This window comes from Chaetura pelagica, unplaced genomic scaffold (assembly GCF_000747805.2).
Source record: "Chaetura pelagica isolate M959 unplaced genomic scaffold, ChaPel_1.0 scaffold525, whole genome shotgun sequence".
Taxonomy (NCBI): domain Eukaryota; kingdom Metazoa; phylum Chordata; class Aves; order Apodiformes; family Apodidae; genus Chaetura; species Chaetura pelagica.
The window spans coordinates 3,912-22,682 of record NW_009953214.1 but is presented as its reverse complement, the minus strand read 5'-3'; the positions used below and the strand labels follow the sequence as shown (position 1 = coordinate 22,682).

At 42.4% G+C, this 18,771-nt stretch overlaps 1 protein-coding gene across 1 annotated transcript; it reads right to left on the bottom strand.

Annotated features, from left to right (window-relative positions):
- Positions 1-7,695: 7,695 nt before the first annotated feature.
- On the bottom strand, positions 7,696-15,696 carry CLTA (clathrin, light chain A; the record flags this gene model as incomplete). Its single annotated transcript, XM_009997571.1, has 7 exons — positions 7,696-8,150; positions 9,182-9,217; positions 10,447-10,500; positions 11,912-12,023; positions 12,969-13,086; positions 14,748-14,785; positions 15,646-15,696. Coding segments are annotated over 7 exons (581 nt in total), but the record flags the coding sequence as incomplete, so codon positions are not given.
- Between the last annotated feature and the right edge of the window lie 3,075 nt (positions 15,697-18,771).

Genomic DNA, 18,771 nt, shown 5'->3' with positions numbered 1-18,771 from the left:
TAGAGGAACCATGAAAGACTGAAAAACACTTGAAAAGTTTACTCTGAATGTCTTTAATGTCTAGTCCTGTTACAAAAGTGGTTCTTCAAATGCTTTTGAAAATGTTTTTTTCTGTCATCTGGACAAGAAGCTGCTGTGTATGTGGAAGTGGTACAGAAGTCTTTGCAGTTTTCCCTGAAAAGTTTGTGGGTTTATAAAATAAATAATTTAAAAATAATATTTAAAGCATAGTAGTGATTTTACTTGTTTGTTTCTCCTTCCCACCCTGTTCAGAAACTTCCCTCATGCTTCAGGCACTTCATTGTGGGCCAGAGACTTTCTGGACACTTATTTCCCAGCTGTATCCAGTCCCAAAGGGAACAAATACCAGATGTTTACACATCGGTAGTACTGTGCCATTTGGATACTTGACACTGGCCCTATGTCCTTTAGAGCAACCCATACTATGAAAATCATGGGTTCCAGTGGGGGCAAAGCAGCCTTTATATCCATTACTAGGAAGGAAGAAGGAGACTGCAAGAACAAGACAACAGCTGAATGTCCTTTCCACAGCAGTTGTTAGCATTTCAGAGGCAAAGAAGTGGTACTTAAACTGCAGAGTGCCAAAAGGTTGGAAAGTGACTTAAAACTGGAATTCTTAATGCTGTAGCATATAATTCACATAACCAATGTATGTCCTTTATCTGTCCCTGTACCATATTGCTCCTCATCCTTGCATCTGGTGGGTAAAAATAACAAACTCCTTTGCCCATTACAGCTCTGCCTAAGCATAGAAACTGTCCCCCCAGGCAGGACCTGGGAGGGACCATGAGAGACCAGCTGAGTTATAGCTTTTTACAGATGATTGCTGGTGCTTTTTTAGTGGCAATCAGTACAGCATCAAGGTATGGAATTTCTTTTTGGTCTCCTGAGCAACAAGTTTAGTTATTCAGTAAACACTGAATTTTGATTCTTTCATCTGCCATCTAGACACTCAAAATTAACAAACGCCTCAGCCTTCTGGTGGTGTTGAAGCACTGTCCTTTGTCCGTGTATGTGCATCAATTGCCATATTATCAATGGAGGCACTCTCAAGTTTGTATCACAGAAGATACATCACAGTCAGGTGCAGACAAGTTGATAATATGAATCTGCACCAGCAAAATCTGATCACGGCATCCCATTCAACTGGTGTGGAGAGCTTAATGGCATTAGCAAGGGTAAAACACTTGGACTATGCACCCCTTGGACCATTGCAGATAATTGTTTTTAGAAAATGGTTTCTTCAAAAGCACTTTAGAACTTGTGCTTTGGCAGCTGAAATGTAGGTGCTAAGGCCATTTAGTACAAATTTATAGTCTGGCATCAAGCCCTGTTTAATTTAAAAGCAGATGCTTTGCACTGTGGGCACATCATAATGTGTTTTAGTAATTAAAAATTCTCTTGAGATTCTGAAGAAAACAAATTTTTCTTAAGCCAGGTTTAAGTTAAGTAGTACTTGTGGGTGGCAAGTTCACACAAAGCAAGATCAAACCTTACACTTTGCTGTGGTGCTCAAACCACCCACTACTTGTGCATGGCATTTTGGTATAAAATCAGAAAAGGATGACTGCTCTTTCAAATTGAGCAAGGCAATGAGAAGTGATAGAGCCAGTTCTTTCTGCTGCTGTCATAATTGCAGGAGGTGTTTCTGCAGGTGTTGTGAATACTAGGTCTTCCAGCCTGTTGGGTTTTTTTTGCATGAAGCACATTACATAAATATTTAAAATGCAAATACATTGCCAAACTTGTGCTTAATTAAATGGAAAGTGAATTATGACTGTATTTTGAAGAAATATCCTGATTTTTTTCCCCCCAAGATTCCTTTATTTTTAACTTCACATGCCTTAACTTTTTAATTTCACATGCCTGTTGTAAGTATGGACACAGCACTTCTATAAAAGCTAGTAAGATTATACTTCATCCATACCGCATGCCTTCAACCAGGTAGAATTTTTGCACATAGTAACCAGCTGTGACCAGTAAACAGCCACAGAGAAAGATTGTGTGCATGTACCTGTAGCCAAAGGCATTGCAACACTAACCATAAGTGTCAATGACAGTTACATCACTGATGCAAGACCGAGGAAACCCTCCTCTATTGAACAGTGTTGAATAGCCCTTCCTTTCTTGGGAACACACCAAGCAAAGTCAGACAACAAAGTTGTCAGTTATCAGTAACCTAACATCTGAGGATCCTGCAGACCTGCTGCAGCCCCAGACACACCACCACCCAGTGCCACAGTGTGCTGCTGCAGCACCACCCTTCCGAGGAATAACCCTCTCCATGACACGTACTACTGAAGGAATCCCCTTTTTGGCAGTAATGACACCCACCTTGTCCCTTCTAAAATAAAATACAGTAAACTATAAATTTCCCTCTTTACCAGCTGTTCAGAAAATAAGCATCAGTGAGAAACAAGAGAAGCTACAGCATGTTAGTTTATGGCCACCTGAACTGTTGCCCATGTTTCTCAGGCTAAGAGGATGAAGCTGCACTGCTACTGTTTTCAGGCTCTCTGCTTTCTAATGACTGTCTCTTCGTGCCTCCGCTCTACAAATGCTCATTAACTTTTCAGACTGGCTGGATTCTGGCTGCCATCCAATGACAAGCTAAACAAAGCAATTTCTCTATCACAATTATCATCTGCATCAGCAGGAGTCTGCAGCTTCTCTCCCAAATGCTTTTGTGCATAGGCACTTGGGGTTCTGTTTGAAGGATAGGAAGTGTCAAGTTTTTCTCCTGCATGTCAGGGAAAAACTTTTTCCACTGTGAGGATGACCAAACATTAGCACAGGTTGCCTAAAGAGATTGTGGAGTCTCCCTCCTTGGAAATCTTCAAAAGCTGTCTGGAATTGATCATGGGCAGCTCTTAAGTGGCCCTGCTTGAGAAGGGGATCGGACCACATGACCTCGAGGTCCCTTCCAAACTCAGCCTTTCTGGGATTCTGTGACAGTACTGCTACAGGAGGTAGGGAGGAGACAATGAGATAGCATGCCTAAATATAAAATAAAGACAGAATCTACAGAATCTCAACCCAAGAGCTACAGGAGGTAACGAAAACACACAGAGCCACTTAAGTGCCACAGCTAGATTGTGTACACACAAAAAGCTGCAGACATTGTTAGCCCCTACAAACCCAGCTTATAAAAACACTGCTTTAACTTCATAGAATCATAGAATCATAGAATCTTAGGGGCTGGAAGGGACCTCGAGAGATCATCTAGTCCAACCCCCCTGCCAGAGCAGGGTCACCTAGAGTACATCACACAGGAACTCATCCAGGTGGGTTCTGAATGTCTCCAGTGAGGGAGACTCCACAACCTCCCTGGGCAGTCTGTTCCAGGGCTCTGTCACTCTTACAGTAAAAAATTTTTTTCGGATGTTCACCTTGAACCTCCTATGCTCCAATTTACACCCATTACCCCTTGTCCTATCACTGGTCCTCACTGAGAAAAGCCTAACTCCGTCCCCCTGACACTCACCCCTTACATATTTGTAAACATTGATGAGGTCACCCCTCAGTCTCCTTTTCTCCAAGCTAAAGAGACCCAGCTCCCTCAGCCTTTCCTCATAAGGGAGATGTTCCACTCCCCTAATCATCTTCGTAGCTCTGCGCTGGACTCTTTCAAGCAGTTCCCTGTCCTTTTTGAACTGAGGGGCCCAGAACTGGACACAATATTCCAGATGTGGCCTCACCAATGCAGAATAGAGGGGGAGGAGAACCTCTCTTGACCTACTAACCACACCCTTTCTAATGCACCCCAGGATGCCATTGGCCTTCTTGGCCACAAGGGCACATTGCTGGCTCATGGTCATCCTCCTGTCTACCAGGACCCCCAGGTCTCTTTCACCTACACTACTCTCCAGCAGTTCAGCCCCCAACCTGTACTGGGACATGGTGTTGTTCTTCCCCAAATGTAAAACTCTGCACTTCCCCTTGTTGAATTTCATCATGTTTCTCCCCGCCCAACTCTCCAACCTATCTAAGTCTCTCTGAATGGCAGCACAGCCTTCTGGTGTGTCAGCCACTCCTCCCAGCTTAGTGTCATCAGCAAACTTGCTGAGGGTACATTCTATACCCTCATCCAGGTCGTTGATGAAGATGTTGAACAACACCGGTCCCAGTACCGACCCCTGTGGGACTCCACTAGTCACACACCTCCAACCAGATTCTGCCCCATTGACTACAACTCTCTGACTCCTTCCTTTCAACCAGTTCCTAATCCACCTCACTTCCTGATCACCAAACCCATACCTGATCAACTTTTCTACAAGGATGCTGTGGGAGACGGTGTCAAATGCTTTACTGAAATCAAGATAAACCACATCTACCGCTCTACCATCATCTATCCACCTAGTAATTTCCTCATAGAAGGCTATGAGGTTAGTCAAACATGATTTACCCTTGATAAAACCATGTTGACTGCTCTTGATGACCCCCATGTCCTTGATGTGCCTGGAGATAGTGCCAAGAACAAGTTGTTCCATCACCTTTCCAGGGATGGAGGTGAGGCTGACCGGTCTATAGTTACCCGGGTCCTCCTTCTTGCCCTTCTTGTAGACTGGAGTGACATTTGCTATCCTCCAGTCCTCAGGCACCTCACCTGTTGCCCATGACTTACTGAAGATGATGGAGAGTGGCCTAGCAATGACCTCCGCCAGCTCCCTCAGCACCCTTGGGTGCATTCCATCTGGACCCATTGATTTATGGATGTCCAGATTACTCAACTGATCCCTAACCCAATCCTCATCTACCATGTCAAACTCTTCCTCTATCTTGACTTCTTCTGGGGCTATATGAATCTGGGGCTCATAGGGAGACCCTGCAGGAGTGAAGACAGAGGCAAAGAAGGCATTCAGCACCTCTGCCTTCTTTATATCCTCTGTCACCAGGGCTCCCACCTCATTCCTCAATGGGCCAATATTGCCTCTATTGCTAGTTTTGCTAGCTATGTATTTGAAAAAGCCCTTTCTATTATCCTTAACCTGACTTGCAAGGTTAAGTTCCAAGGAGGCCTTAGCTTTCCTAATTGCCTCCCTACATCCTCTGACAACAGTCCTATATTCCTCCCACGTGACCAGCCCCTCCTTCCATGATCTGTAGATTTTCCTTTTCCACTTAAGTTTGCCCAGTAGTTCCTTCTTTAACCATGCAGGTCTCCTAGCACCCTTACTAGATTTCCTAACCATTGGGACGCTCTGATCCTGTGCTTGCAAGAAGTGGTCCTTGAATGTTGACCAGCTATCTTGAGCTCCTTTATCTTCTAGCACCCTGTCCCATGGGATTTCCCTTAATAGATGATTGAGGAGACCAAAGTTTGCCCTGTGGAAGTCCAGGGTTCTGGTCCTGCTGGGTATTTTGTTCCTTCCACACAGGATCCTGAACTCCACCATCTCATGATCACTGCAGCCAAGGCTGCCATTGACCACCACTGCTTCAACAAGGCCCTCCTTGCTGGTTAGTACAAGATCCAGCAGCGCTCCTCTTCTAGTCGGCTTGTCCACCATTTGCATTAAGAAGTTATCATCAATGCACTGGAGGAACCTCCTAGACTGTGAAAGGCTGGCTGTGTGAGTCTTCCAGCAGATATCAGGGTAGTTGAAATCTCCCATGAGGACCAGGGACTGTAGTTGTGAGGCTGCTTTCAGTTGCCTGTAGAAAGCCTCATCAACCTCCTCACCTTGATCAGGAGGTCTGTAGTAGACCCCCACAACTGTGTCACCCGCACCTGCTTGCCCCTTAATTCTTACCCACAGACTTTCAACTTGCCCCTCATCAGCCCCTGCACGAAACTCAATACATTCTAGTTGCTCTCTCACATAAAGAGCAACTCCACCACCTCGCTTCCCTGCCCTATCTTTCCTAAAAAGCACATATCCATCCATGGCCACATTCCAGTCATGTGAGCTGTCCCACCATGTCTCTGTTATTGCTACTAGATCATAAACCTTAGCCTGCACACAGACCTCTAACTCTTCCTGCTTGTTCCCCATGCTGCGTGCATTAGCATACAAGCATTTCAGGAAATGAACAGAGCACACCGGTGGGACTAAATCCTCCTTAGACGACCTGACTTTGGGCCATGGTGTGTTCCTCTTGTGCTTGTCCCTAACAGACCTGGTTTTCTCCCCTTCCCCCTTCACATCACTTCAACATTGCTTTGTCCTTCCATCAGAGAGTCTTCTCCCATTTTCTAGCTCAAATCCATTTCCTTAGCACAGGTAAAAAGTTCTGTGAGACAGAACAATGTGATGATTAATGAATTCCATAACTTAAGTGCACAGGAACCCCTCTCATCTGCTGATCTGTCGAATTACAGTACATATTAATATTTTAAACATTATTTAATGCAGTGGAGTTTTCTTTACTAAATTACCTTTTTTTGTAGAGGGTTCAGTGGAAGAAAGGAAGTTTTCAGTCAGTAACTGGGCAAGGCTAGCACTATCAGTGTTCCACGGACTTGCTCTGTGCTTCAGCCCTACCAAACTTACCTGTTATCCCTGTGCAGTTCAGAAAATACTGTTCCTGCTTGAATCTTCAACAGAATTAAGCTTCCAGACCCATAATATATTTTCATTCTCATCACCACTCATCAGTAGCTTGTAAATACACTCGCAAAAATGAAAATGGCTGCAGTCACTACAGACAACATTAACGTTCAGCTTAACTACTGAAGCCCAACAAGCAATCACTTACTCAGTATTTTATCCACCAAACAGACACAAATGCTAATAAGACTGCTGCTGTACAGCAACTCCCTGAATCTTAGTAAATTCTAATCTGCATCTGCAGTGCTCTTCAAACTGCCTGGACTAACATCCAGACACAAAAGGTATTAAAGCAATTCTTCTACACAGCAGTTAAGCTACTGTCTCTGTGATAAAAATGGTAGAGTGTGAGACTATTTTTACAAGACAGACAGCTAAGGTAAGTCTTACCATAGAAAGGCTGGTGTACAGCCCCTGTGCATGGTGGGTAAGATTAGAGAGCCAAGGAAGCAGCAAAACAGATTTTTCTGGGTTTGTTTACAATTCAATCACCAGACAGAGCTCCAAGCCAGTAGATGAGCAGCAGTAAGAGCAAGTCTTCCTTTCTCTTGCTCTCCAAATCTCCACTCCACTACCCTGGTGGGAGAAAGTGTCTGCAAGATTCAGTATGGACAAGGACACAGTTCAAAAACATGCAGACAGCCTCCGCACAACAGGACTCGGTGTATGAAGCCAACATTGAATGCAAGGCAGAGTGGAACATGCAGTAGAACAGCAAAGGCTTTAACTGTACAGTGCCCTGTTCTGCACTTCTAGCCTAAGATCTGCAGCTGGAGTGACAGCAGGAAACTGCACAGAACTGCTTACCCACAGAAGCCAGTGTCCTCAGTTTTACTAGAAGTGAGATAAGCTCCTTAACAAGCTGCTCCAGTTTCATAGCGCTTTTATCTTGTGTGATAAATTGGATAGGGAGACAATTTTTGAAACTAAAGCTCTCAAGAGCTTTAAGAAAGCTTAAAGAGACATGCAGGACAGCCTCTCAGAGACTCAGGAGCATTGCTGGCTGGTCAGTCACCAGCAACATGAAATCACTGGCAATTAAGAGAAACATTTGCTCAACACTCAATTCAAACATCCCACGTCAAAAGGGAGCAGAAGAGCTTCTTCATCCAAAGTCAACACATTTTGCTGTTTAACAGATCTTTAATATCAGTAATACAGGAAATGGCATCTCGGTGCACAATCGCACAGACTACAGTTTTGGAGGTTCTCCCATTTCAGACACAGGAAGAAAACATGAGGAGGAACATGCAATCAAACAATGATCAGCTCTAGATACATCATGAGTTTGGTCCAAAAAAACAAAAAGATCCCCACATTGAAACAATTAATCCAATTACTGCAAACATAGCTTCTCTGAGTAAGGTTAAGATATTGCATTTGTAGTGTTTCCATTATGCTTTCCTTCAGCGAACCAGCGGAGCCTGCTTGAGTGAGATGAGGACTGAACGCATGCGGGACACGTCTTTTGCCTGCTTACTAGACTTGGGATTAAAGTCACAGAGTTGAGCCACACGTTCCCATTCAGTGCCCGGAAAAATGTCTTCTGCATCATTCACAAAGGCTTCTTCAGCTGCCCTAAAAGCAATGCAATGCACCTTGTGTTAATGCCCCAGCATTTAAGGCACACCTTTCTCTCTTACAAGATGCAGTTTCTTGCAGCATGTTTCATGTGACCTGACAGCTGCTTGTGAACATCATGGCTTCTTAAGCTCCCACTGCCCCAACCCTGGAGATGAAAGTTGGTTGCAGTAGTATGCTATGCACAAGCAGTGCAGAGGATTGCTGTGTAAAATGTTGGAATACAGGTGTTTGGTTTTAAAAATACTTGTTGAGTATTTGTCTAAGGAGCCACCACACAAACTGTCAGGAAGGTACTCCTATGTAGGTATTTTATTTATGGAGAACTGCCCAAGTTGGAACTAGTTATGCCTCTGCCACTTGATGGCTTATATTGGACACTTGCCAACTGGAAATTTACAGCTCCCTGCAAGCATGTCTTAGAACAGACTCAATGTGAGCATTTAAATCAGCCCCAAGGCTTACAGGCCACCATAAAACTATCTGCTGATGATTCCCAATGCTGTAGTAAAGCAGCATGATTCAAAAGGAATTTATGTCACGAATCCCGTGCTTGTGGGTGCTATAGACTAAATCACAACTTAGCAGAGGAGATTACTTTTCTGAGGTTAGGTCACAGGATAAATACATTTCCCCTGCTCTCACCCTAAAGAGACTTTCAGGAGGCTTTTTACATTATGCACAGGTTAGTGCCAGTGGCTTCACAGCTGTATTCTTTTGGCAATGCTATGCTGCCAACACCATTGCTTCAATGCATGGATAACATTCCAGCATCTAGTTTATGTGAACTGTGGGGCCCTGGTAGCTGCCTGAGTGCAAGAGCAGTAAGCATCAAGAGATCAAACCAAATCCATCTACTCCAACAAGCAGTACAGAAAAAGCAGTGAAGATGAGTCTCCCATGGGGGTTCAGCACTGTTCACAGGGATGGAAAGGTTACAGACACCACTGAAGACAAGGGTCACTACAACACTTCTACTTTATGTGACATGACACTTTTAAGGGGCAGTGAAGATTTTTTTACTTAACTGTTCTAGGCTGTAGCAAGGATGATTTATGTTTGTGCTTAAAGGTGAAGAGAAGAAACAAGGAGAGAAAGTTTAAGTCAGATATAGAAAATGAGAATGAGTTTAATGCAGATGATCAGCTGGCTGAACATGCACTAGTAGCTTAGTCTACATTCAAGAAACAGGCTGCCAGTTTCACTCTGCAGCTCTTATACTGCACATTTGCACTGGATGTATGAAAATAAGGGTTCTATTGGAAAAACGCATTAAAATCAACTCCAGAAGACTTCAGAAAAGTCACACACCACCTGTAAATCCAGCATTTCACAAGTCTTGATTTACATCCACCTACAGTTATAGGTAACAAATTCCACACTGGACCTTCAATAGTAATAGAGCCAAACCATGGCTCACCAATACACCTTCTAGAGGTGTCACCTTAGAATCTGTGACATGGCCATCTTTCAATTCAACTCTACAAATTAAGGGAAGAAATTAAAACACATGAACAAGTCAATAAACATTGCAATCCTCCAGTCCCACAGAGACTAGCATACTCCTGGAGGCTTGAAACTCATGGCTGTATCCTCACTGATCCACAGGCTGGAAAAATTACTACACAAAGCTGAGCCTAAATTTTGTCCCAGCAGCTAATGCTGATTTTCCATTATCAACTTCTTGTACTTTTCATCTGTTCTCTATTAGCATCCTAATTCTATATGCACACACCTCTTCTACCCTGATTTATGACAGGTGAATCCTCTCCTTTCCTTTGCTTGCAGAGCTTTACCTGCAAGCACTGCTTGAATATTTTTCCAATTACATAGGTAAATGAGCACAGGTCAGGAGCTCAATGCCTTCTGCAGACTTAAACATCATGCTTCCCTGTGGAAGTGACTAGGGCTAAACACAGCACTCATACGAGACTGCAGACACTATCCCACACACCCAGCAAAGCATCTTGCTAAGCAGTGTTCACTGCCCTGGAGACAACTGTAAACTCCAACATCAAACCACTACTGAAGTCATTACCAAAAGTCCAGTAGTATGCATACTACATGACTTGATCTGAAAGTACTGGATGTTGTGCAGTGTATGGGATTCTTACAGGAAAACTGCACTTTATACTGCAGATCAGAGTCAGTCCAAAAAGTAAAGGCGACTTACGTATCTTAGCTTATACTGCCCTGAAACATTCAGAAGTCACCTTCAGACATTCAGCACTATTTCTGATCCTCCTCATTACCTAGTTGACTAGCAAACAGAATTAGTAGTTAAGCAACATACACATAACCAATCACGTCAGCGAAGGGTTGTTTGTAGAAAGCTTCATCTGCCACCCTAGGTAGCAAGTAGTCCAACAGGCAGGCAGGCAAGCAGGCAGGAGAAAAGAGATAAGGATGAGAAGTAAGAAACAGAGCTGAAGGCAGTTCTAACAAGCACATTAACCTTGTATTACCTCGACTTACTGTAACAGGAAAGCAGCTACCACATGGCATGTATCAATTAGACCACTGACTTACAGGGGTGACACAAAAGCTCTGCTAGATCCTAGAAGCTGGGACCAGCTAGTTCAGGACTGGAGTCCTGGTGTTAGCATTAGGCTAGTACCAGTGAACAGATACTACCAGCAGGAGAGAGATGTCACCAGGCTGATGAGAATGACAAACACCTTCTGTGCAACATTTGTTAAAGGGACCCTTCTCCAGAATGCGTACACTGCACTCGCCACAATGAAGCTATGGGTGTATCACCATCTCTGGTCACCAATTAGTAGTGTGCCACTCCTATTTCCATGTCTGGGCGCAACCAGAAGACTGTATCTCAGTGAATGGAAGCGTCAAATCCATAATTTTGTAGGAAGTGTGGGCCTCCTTTCCTCCTTTAGTAAGAAGGAGAGTATGCCTAGGACTTTGCTTAAGACAAATCTGCTGGGCATTTTGAGAAGAAAAATGGTGTTTCAAAAAAAAACAACAGTTCATCTTGAAGTCTGTGGGTTCCCAAAGTACTAGCCCTGATTATTACCTGGACAGAATGACACTGCCAGCCCTAGGTCAGAAGTAGAAATCTAAGCTGTATTAAGTCAGTACTATCTTACTTTATGTAGCTTGAAGGCAAAATTCCACAGGGAACATCTAAGAAAGTACAAGAGCTTATTAGGCAAGAAGCCAAGTCATCGGTTTCTGCCTCAGGGCCCATAATTAGACAAAACCCAATACAGACACAGCATTTAATTCTTTAATAGCAGAACTGAGTCAGGGTATTTCTGAAATGCTTCCAAATTGAGCAGCCGAAGGTTTTAAGATATCTAATGAAATAACTTGTAGGAAAGACTAACTAGAAGGCCACTTCCATGTGTTCTAAAGGTAACAAGTAAAATTGCTAGTCTCAAGGTTGGTAATTACAGTCACTGAAGACCTGTTCACCTAGTAGCATGCAAACAAGGAGACTAAGGAGCATGTGAGGACACTAAGGCTCCTCCTAGCAACATTCAAACTTCATGTCTTAAGAAATATTCAGTAATTCTGGTTCATTATATTAATGAATTCCTGTTGCCATTGTTGGACACTTCATCTAGATTCTAAGAAAACTTCAGGAGACAGTGTACCACTTGTGACACATTTCTTAGTAGGAGAGGCTATTTTAATGACCTGAAGGATCACTGCCTTAAAACACACTAGAAGTATTTTATCCTCTCTCTCTCTCATTACCTTCATATCCACAACTCTCCAGATGGCTGCAGAAACCTTACCTGTTGCTCACTTTTGTTTTCTGGAGCTTCTCATCTTGCCTTGCATACCACTCCTCCAACTCCTTTATTGCTTTCTCTTTCCATTCTGCTTCCTGTTTTCGCGAGTTTGCATCTGAAGATTTAAGAACTGATTTGTTAGTCACATTTGTTCCAGCTGCACCTTGCTAACATTTCAGGTGATGGCTCAGAGAGCAATCTAGTGCAGACAGTTGCTTCATCTACGATAAGGGTAGAACTCCTTATCTAGGTCATAAGAACTCTAAGTACCATGAACATTCAGATAATTAGTTAAACAGAATGCCTGTGCTGCAGAACCAGGACAGTCCACTTCAGTTTAGGATAGGCATTTGTAGACTTACTCAGGTTAAGTAAGCCTGCTGGCCTGCAAACTGTTCAAAACCAGGAACAGTCACCATGCTATGCTAGTGCTAAGACAAAGCTCAGTGAAGTCTCTCCAACGTGAGAGATTCTGGCACTTGGCATGCTTTTACACTCAGCCTACAGCTCAGAAGAGGAGCTCTATCCAGAATTACACTGTACTGAAGGCTCTTCCCTAAGCAAAAGCCTCCTCCCTAACCCAAGTAGAAAGCATACCAGTTTGTAGCCTCTTAAATGCAATGACACTTACCTGTGGACAGCTTCTCCTAGCTGTAGTTAGTTTAGTTACTAGCCCACTAGTAAGCTATTAGGTAAGATCCATATGACAACAGTCTCAGCAATTACAAAATGAGCAACATTTATCCTTTGAAAAAAGTACTGATTGGTATTTATTCACTCTCTTCTGCTAATAAAAGCTGCTCATTTTCTGTCAGCTTGTTTGTAAGTAAAGGGCAGGCCACATGAATACTCCTGAGGTTCAGGGAGCCACTTGCTTGCTGACTCCTACACCAGTATTGAGTCTGCTTACTGGAAGACTCATCTAGACTCACTGCTCAAACTCAAGAAGCATATTAGACTCCCAAAAGCCAAAAGCCACGGTTGAGAATTCTGCTGTTTAAAATGCTGCCACTAAGTTACTCACAAGCAGGAGCACTACTGCAACAAACAACCACCTTACCAAGTTGCTCCAGGCGCTCCTTTTGCTCTTCTCTCCACTTACGAATACTTTCTGGTTCTGACTGCAGTTGATCAGCTTGGGATATGGCAGCATATGAGTCTGTTGGACCATTACTCTCCTTCAAGGAAGGAACAATAACAGCATTTATATATGACAGCTGAGTATTTCAGATAACTGCCTGCAAGCTAGATAAAATTTAACTCTATATGAAGAAAGCACATAACACATTCATCTGATGTTACACTGCATTTCATCACAATTAACATGAAGAACTTCTTGCAATAAATTACAGAAGGACTGAAGCAAATTAATACAGGACTGCCTCTAGCAAGGTGGGATCAAACACAAATTCAAGTTGACTGGCAAGTCAAAGTGTGCGAGAGATTTACGCCTGAAGAAAGCAGTAGACAATACCTAGCACCTCCCTATGCAGCTGTAGGCCTAGTTCATTTCACCTTAAGTATTTGCCATGAAAGTAATTTATTTTCTTTACAGTTTTGTACATAAGACTTTAAAGTGTCCTCTGTAACAATTACCTCAGGGATATTTGCAAACTGAACTGATATTAAAAGCCAATGTTCTTTAAAGAATTCTAAAATTCTTTAACCTACAGAATTTGGATTGCTGTACACAGCTTGGAACACAAGAGGCATTTCAATATTTAACCATCAAAACAATGCAAACTGTTTGCATCTTGCCCTTCTTTGGACCTCCTGAAGCCCTCCACAAAGGAATAATGCAAAAAGAAGGAGCTAGGCTGGAATTAGCTTCACATTCAATCCAAAACAAAATAAACTGGCTGGTTGCAGACCCAAACTAGTTACAAGTAGCTAAAACAAGTTACATGTAGCCCATTCGGTCTGTTCTTCCTCTTTAAGAGGAAGCTCCACCAACCAGAGCAGCCGGTCACTTAGAATTGGAAACACAAAATCAAGGTATTTCTTTTACTTTCTGTTGTATAAGGAAGCACAAAGGGCCTGTAAGATACAATTTTCCCATCAATCTGATAGCAATGGTGAGGATATAAAAATGTTAGTAGGAGTGCAATCTGCTTCTGTCTTCACAAAGCTCAGTGTTCAATTAAAGCTGTGGTCCTCCACAGCTCTTATGCTGCCCACTTCCCAAGCATTCATTTAATCAGGGCTATCCAGCCCACTCTGATACCAGGCAATGACAATGCCTTAGCCAGACTGCTGTGAAGTTCAGATACAACACAGTGATTGCTTTAGCATGCCTCATACCTCTCTGATGCTTGAAAAAACAACTGCCTCCCCCTTTTGTCATCACCATGGCTGACTAACGTGCTTTATGTCACTAAGAAGTATATAATGTCTTTTCAGTCAGTTCCTTGTAAGACACATCTTGATTAGACAACCAGGCCACATTAATTATCCATAAAAAACAAACAGTTTAGAAAACTCTGCTTTAAACTAGCAGTAACTAGATTTAAACTAGGTAGTCAGAGCATGCTTTCAGTTTATTAGCCAGTGGCAAGTCAATGTTAAGTCATACCATAGAGTCTGTCACTCTGCTTACAGCAGTCACATCCTATTAAGCCCCGTATTCAAAAGGAACTGATGCTTTAAGTTGCCTGTAAGTTCAGAGGAGGGGCACATAAAGAGCATTAACAGCTTTTTATAAGATGAGCTATCAGAAAAGAAGTCCCTCTTCAGAGATGAGACAGAAGAACATTAGAGGCAAGAAATGAGAAGTATTAGTCTAGATTAAAGTTCTCAGAGTAAAATACCACATTCTAAGTACAGAATACTTCTACCTTACCTCATATGCATCTCCATTAACCACTCCGTCAACAGCACCTGTAAAGAAGTGACTGTAGTTTAGTCATTTGAAAGAAGACAGAACAGCCAGATTTACTGATTTCAGTAACTTGTATGGAAAGCTTCACTGCAGTATCTACTATGGGAGTTATGGAAGCTAGTGTTACTTGATACTCTGCAGGGTAACTTTCTTATCTCTACACTTTCCCTGAGAGGCACAAGACACCAAGCGAGCCATTATTCTGCAGAACCAGTAAGACAAGGTCATTCCTTCATCATGAGATGGTGCTTCAGGCTACACAGACAGCAGAGCTGATACTGCTGAGAAGCAGTGTTCTGAAGTCACTCCCACCTTCTCCTCCCTGTCTTACAAGCTGACTACTAGACAACTGTTCAGAAGTTAAGAAGCATGACTCTCACTGTTTTAGCATCTACTTGGAAAATTAACCCTGCAGCAAACACTTTATAATTCTTATCCTAGCTTGGCTGCTTCCTGATTTCTGATTAGCTCAAAAGCTACAGCTAACATTCCTAGCAAAGTCTCCTTTCTATTACCTTCTGTGAAGATATGTTTGATACCTCTTTACTTTAGCTGCAGTGCTACTCCCTCTGAAGTGACACTGGCAGGAGAGCCTCAGCAACAGGATCAGCCAGGATTCTTTGCCACAGAACCCTAAAATTTATTATTTTCCAAACACAGCTACAGGGAACATGTCAGTTATGAGAAAAATAAAAATATTAAAATTTGTGTTTATGAAAGAATTTAAATCTACAGACTAGATAAAACACACAAAGATTTTTTTAAAACTGCTACATCTCAGCAAGGCAGCTCTCTGAACAGTGATACATAATATCTGCTGAAAGATACAACAAATCATGTTACAACTTTTGTCTCTCACCCATATTGCTACCATGGTTAAACTTCAGCGTCTCCAGCACGTTAATACACTCTTCAATGAAAGAAGAGACTTACAAAGTCACCTAATAGCAGGCAAAAAATCAGGTTTGCACGACCCTCATAAATAAAACAGAAGTAATTTAAAACTAAGAGCATTATGCTGCTGTATCCTCTATTTCTTTGTGGGTATGTGTGCCCCAGTTTCACACTAGTGTTAATAGCACAAAGGAAGCTCTCCATACTCCTTTATCACGGAACTAGGCAAGTATTAAGTCCTTATCTAAAAGCTGTGAATAGCAATAATCAACAGTGTTATGTAGAGAACAGTTAAGTCACCAAGTCAAATATGGCAGTTCAGCTGGAAGATACTAGTCTCCAAGAACATTTTTACTGCCTCCAATAGAGGAAACTCAAGTTAAAACTAGCTTTTCAGTTACGAGAACATAGCATTTTATAACTAGACTCCTATGCCTGCAAGATGGTAGATAGATACTTTGTAGGGCTGCTACTCCTCTGTAAGTTGCAGGAGCCAAAAGGAAGTGGCTTGAGAGGCACACAAAGCTAAGAGCATCTGTTTACTTCTGTGGAGCTGCCCTGCACATCACTTAACATCTGTTTGGAAACACCCTCAAAGCAGAGTTGTAGAGAGCACTGCACCTTCATGGACTTGGGCAGTTACAACTACAGTTAACACTTCAGCTAAATAGGTTTATGAAGACTAAAGCCCACAAAGAAAACATGCTTACACTTCACTCTCCTTCAGTTTAAGCCCATCTGCACTATGTAGGCACACTGCAGCTGTCCACCTTGTTTTGACAAGGCTGGAATTGAAACTAAGCTGGGGTCTATAACTCTTACTGACATTAGCAGCTTGAATAAGCCAGGTGCTCACTCTGCCTGCCTTGGAAGAGCAGAGAGAAACTAACATGTTCACAAAGAACATGTCTCTCAAGCTGGAGGCAGTTTATTGCTGCAATAACCAAGAGAGGCTACCATTTAAATATACATAGTTCTTTTCTCCATAAGGAAATCAGCTGCTTCATGGGAGAGATGCCTTGGGAAGCACTGACTAACCAGCTAGGTGAGGCTAATAGATCTTGCAGATTCTTCCAAGAACTGTGATAATAAGATTATGGTTTCTCATTACACAAAATAAAACATTAATTAAGGTCTTTAGTACTCAGGCTGGTAGTCTGCTGAGGTAAAAGGAACAACATCATTGCTGAGGGCTGCAGCTGAGTTAAAACAGATGTGTTTATCTTCAGACTGCTTTTCTTCTGAAAAGAAAGTCACTAATTGGCACAGAAGTAAGTGTTGCCAGAGGGCACCCAGGTCAGATTCATTAGAAGTATTACAACAAACTTTCCATCTGTTTTGAGCTCCCTAGAACTTAAGATTAAGATGCAGAGTCAGCATGCTGACTGAGCATACTGCATGCAGAAGAGGAAATAGCATTGTACCAGCATGCTGACATATGCCAATACAAGTATGCTAACTGGAATCAGACAAATAGTTCTCTCATTTCAGCTCCTCAGTCTAAGTATTTGTATAATTCAGCAAGTCTAGAAAAACTATCTGCTTGCCAGCCTTCATATCAAAAAACAACGCTAGCTGTGTATCAGATGTCTTTGTTCACAGAAAAAATGCAGTTTTGTACCTGACTTCCCATGGAAAAAGCCTAAATACTGTTACTGGTATCATCTTGTTTTCACTGGACATGAACAATGATATCTCTCTACTGGCTTCAGAGTCAATCCAACTCCATCACTGTATTCCATCTTGAATCTCCTGAAGTCAACACTGTACATTTAGAACTATTCTAGTTAGTAATGATCCATACTGTTTGGTATCTGCTTCTGAACTTAAAATAAAGGTTAATTTCTAAGGATACTGTTGCAAAAGACATATCCAAGCACCTATAGTTTTATAACATACGCTGACAACAATGTAATAATGATCTTCCTCACAGTGTTGTCCCAAGGCAGAGTCCATTTACCCAGTGTGCAATACCAAACCACACACAGAATCGAGGTACTTGCTTTATTCTCATTCTGTGCAGAAAGCAGGGCCTAGGTGGTAAATCCACAAAGCTAGCAGACCTTCCCTGTAACACAGGATTTCTTTTATACACTAAAAAATGCAAAATCACCTTATCTCTAAGTATACCAATATAATTTGCCTACATGACTAACTAGTCCTTCTCCTTCCCTTAAAGTGGTATTGCTTCTACATTTTACGACGCATACTCAGAAGGTAGGGAACTGTAATGAATAGAGGGTCCTTCCAGCCAAAGGGAGGGAGGGCATTTCAGCACACTAATGAGGTAAGTTCACGTAGGCAGTGCTTTTTGCTAGCCATTCTACTTCTTATAACTAGACTTAAGACTAAAGACATTTCTGATTAGTATCTTCTATCCAACTCCTCTTCACACCAAGATGAACTCAGTAAACACTCCCTTCCATCAGTCATGCTGACCTGTCTTTGTCACCATCAAGAGCAACTCAGATAGTTTTTAGAGTCTGGAAGGGTTCAAAGAGGATAAGCCCTATCAGCTACCCTGCATTCCCAGAAGACAACCAACAGCGAAGCTTGTCAGAAACAGACAGCTAGAGTTAGTGCCCTCCACATGTACTACAGCTTACAACACAAAGTGCTGGGTAGCTTGAAGATAAAGACAACAATTTCATCACTTCAGCCCTACAAGCCAACTTGCTTCACAGTATGACTTAAGAGGCTTATCACTGTGATCATCAACTACTCTGAGGACAACCACTTGGCACTGATATTGGACTCAGTACTGCTTGGTGCTAAAGGAAGTTTGCTTAGCCTTGTTGACTAGCCTTTCCGAAGTCCTACTCTCAATGCAAAAGAAGACGGCCATCAGAACAGTCGGAGGACTTTGCAGAGGTAGCTCTTCTAACACAAGTCCAACCATTTCCTATTTCATAGACTAGCTCCCCATAAGGTCCTTCTGTCCAGCTATGCTTTGGACCCCAGTATCACCATACCTTAAAGCATTTTTAAGGAGCTACTTTCAGCATCTCTTCTAAATAACAAGTACACTACTTCATTGCTACTTTGAGCAAACTAACTAGTAGCTATAGTTAAAGCAACCAAAGAATATAAC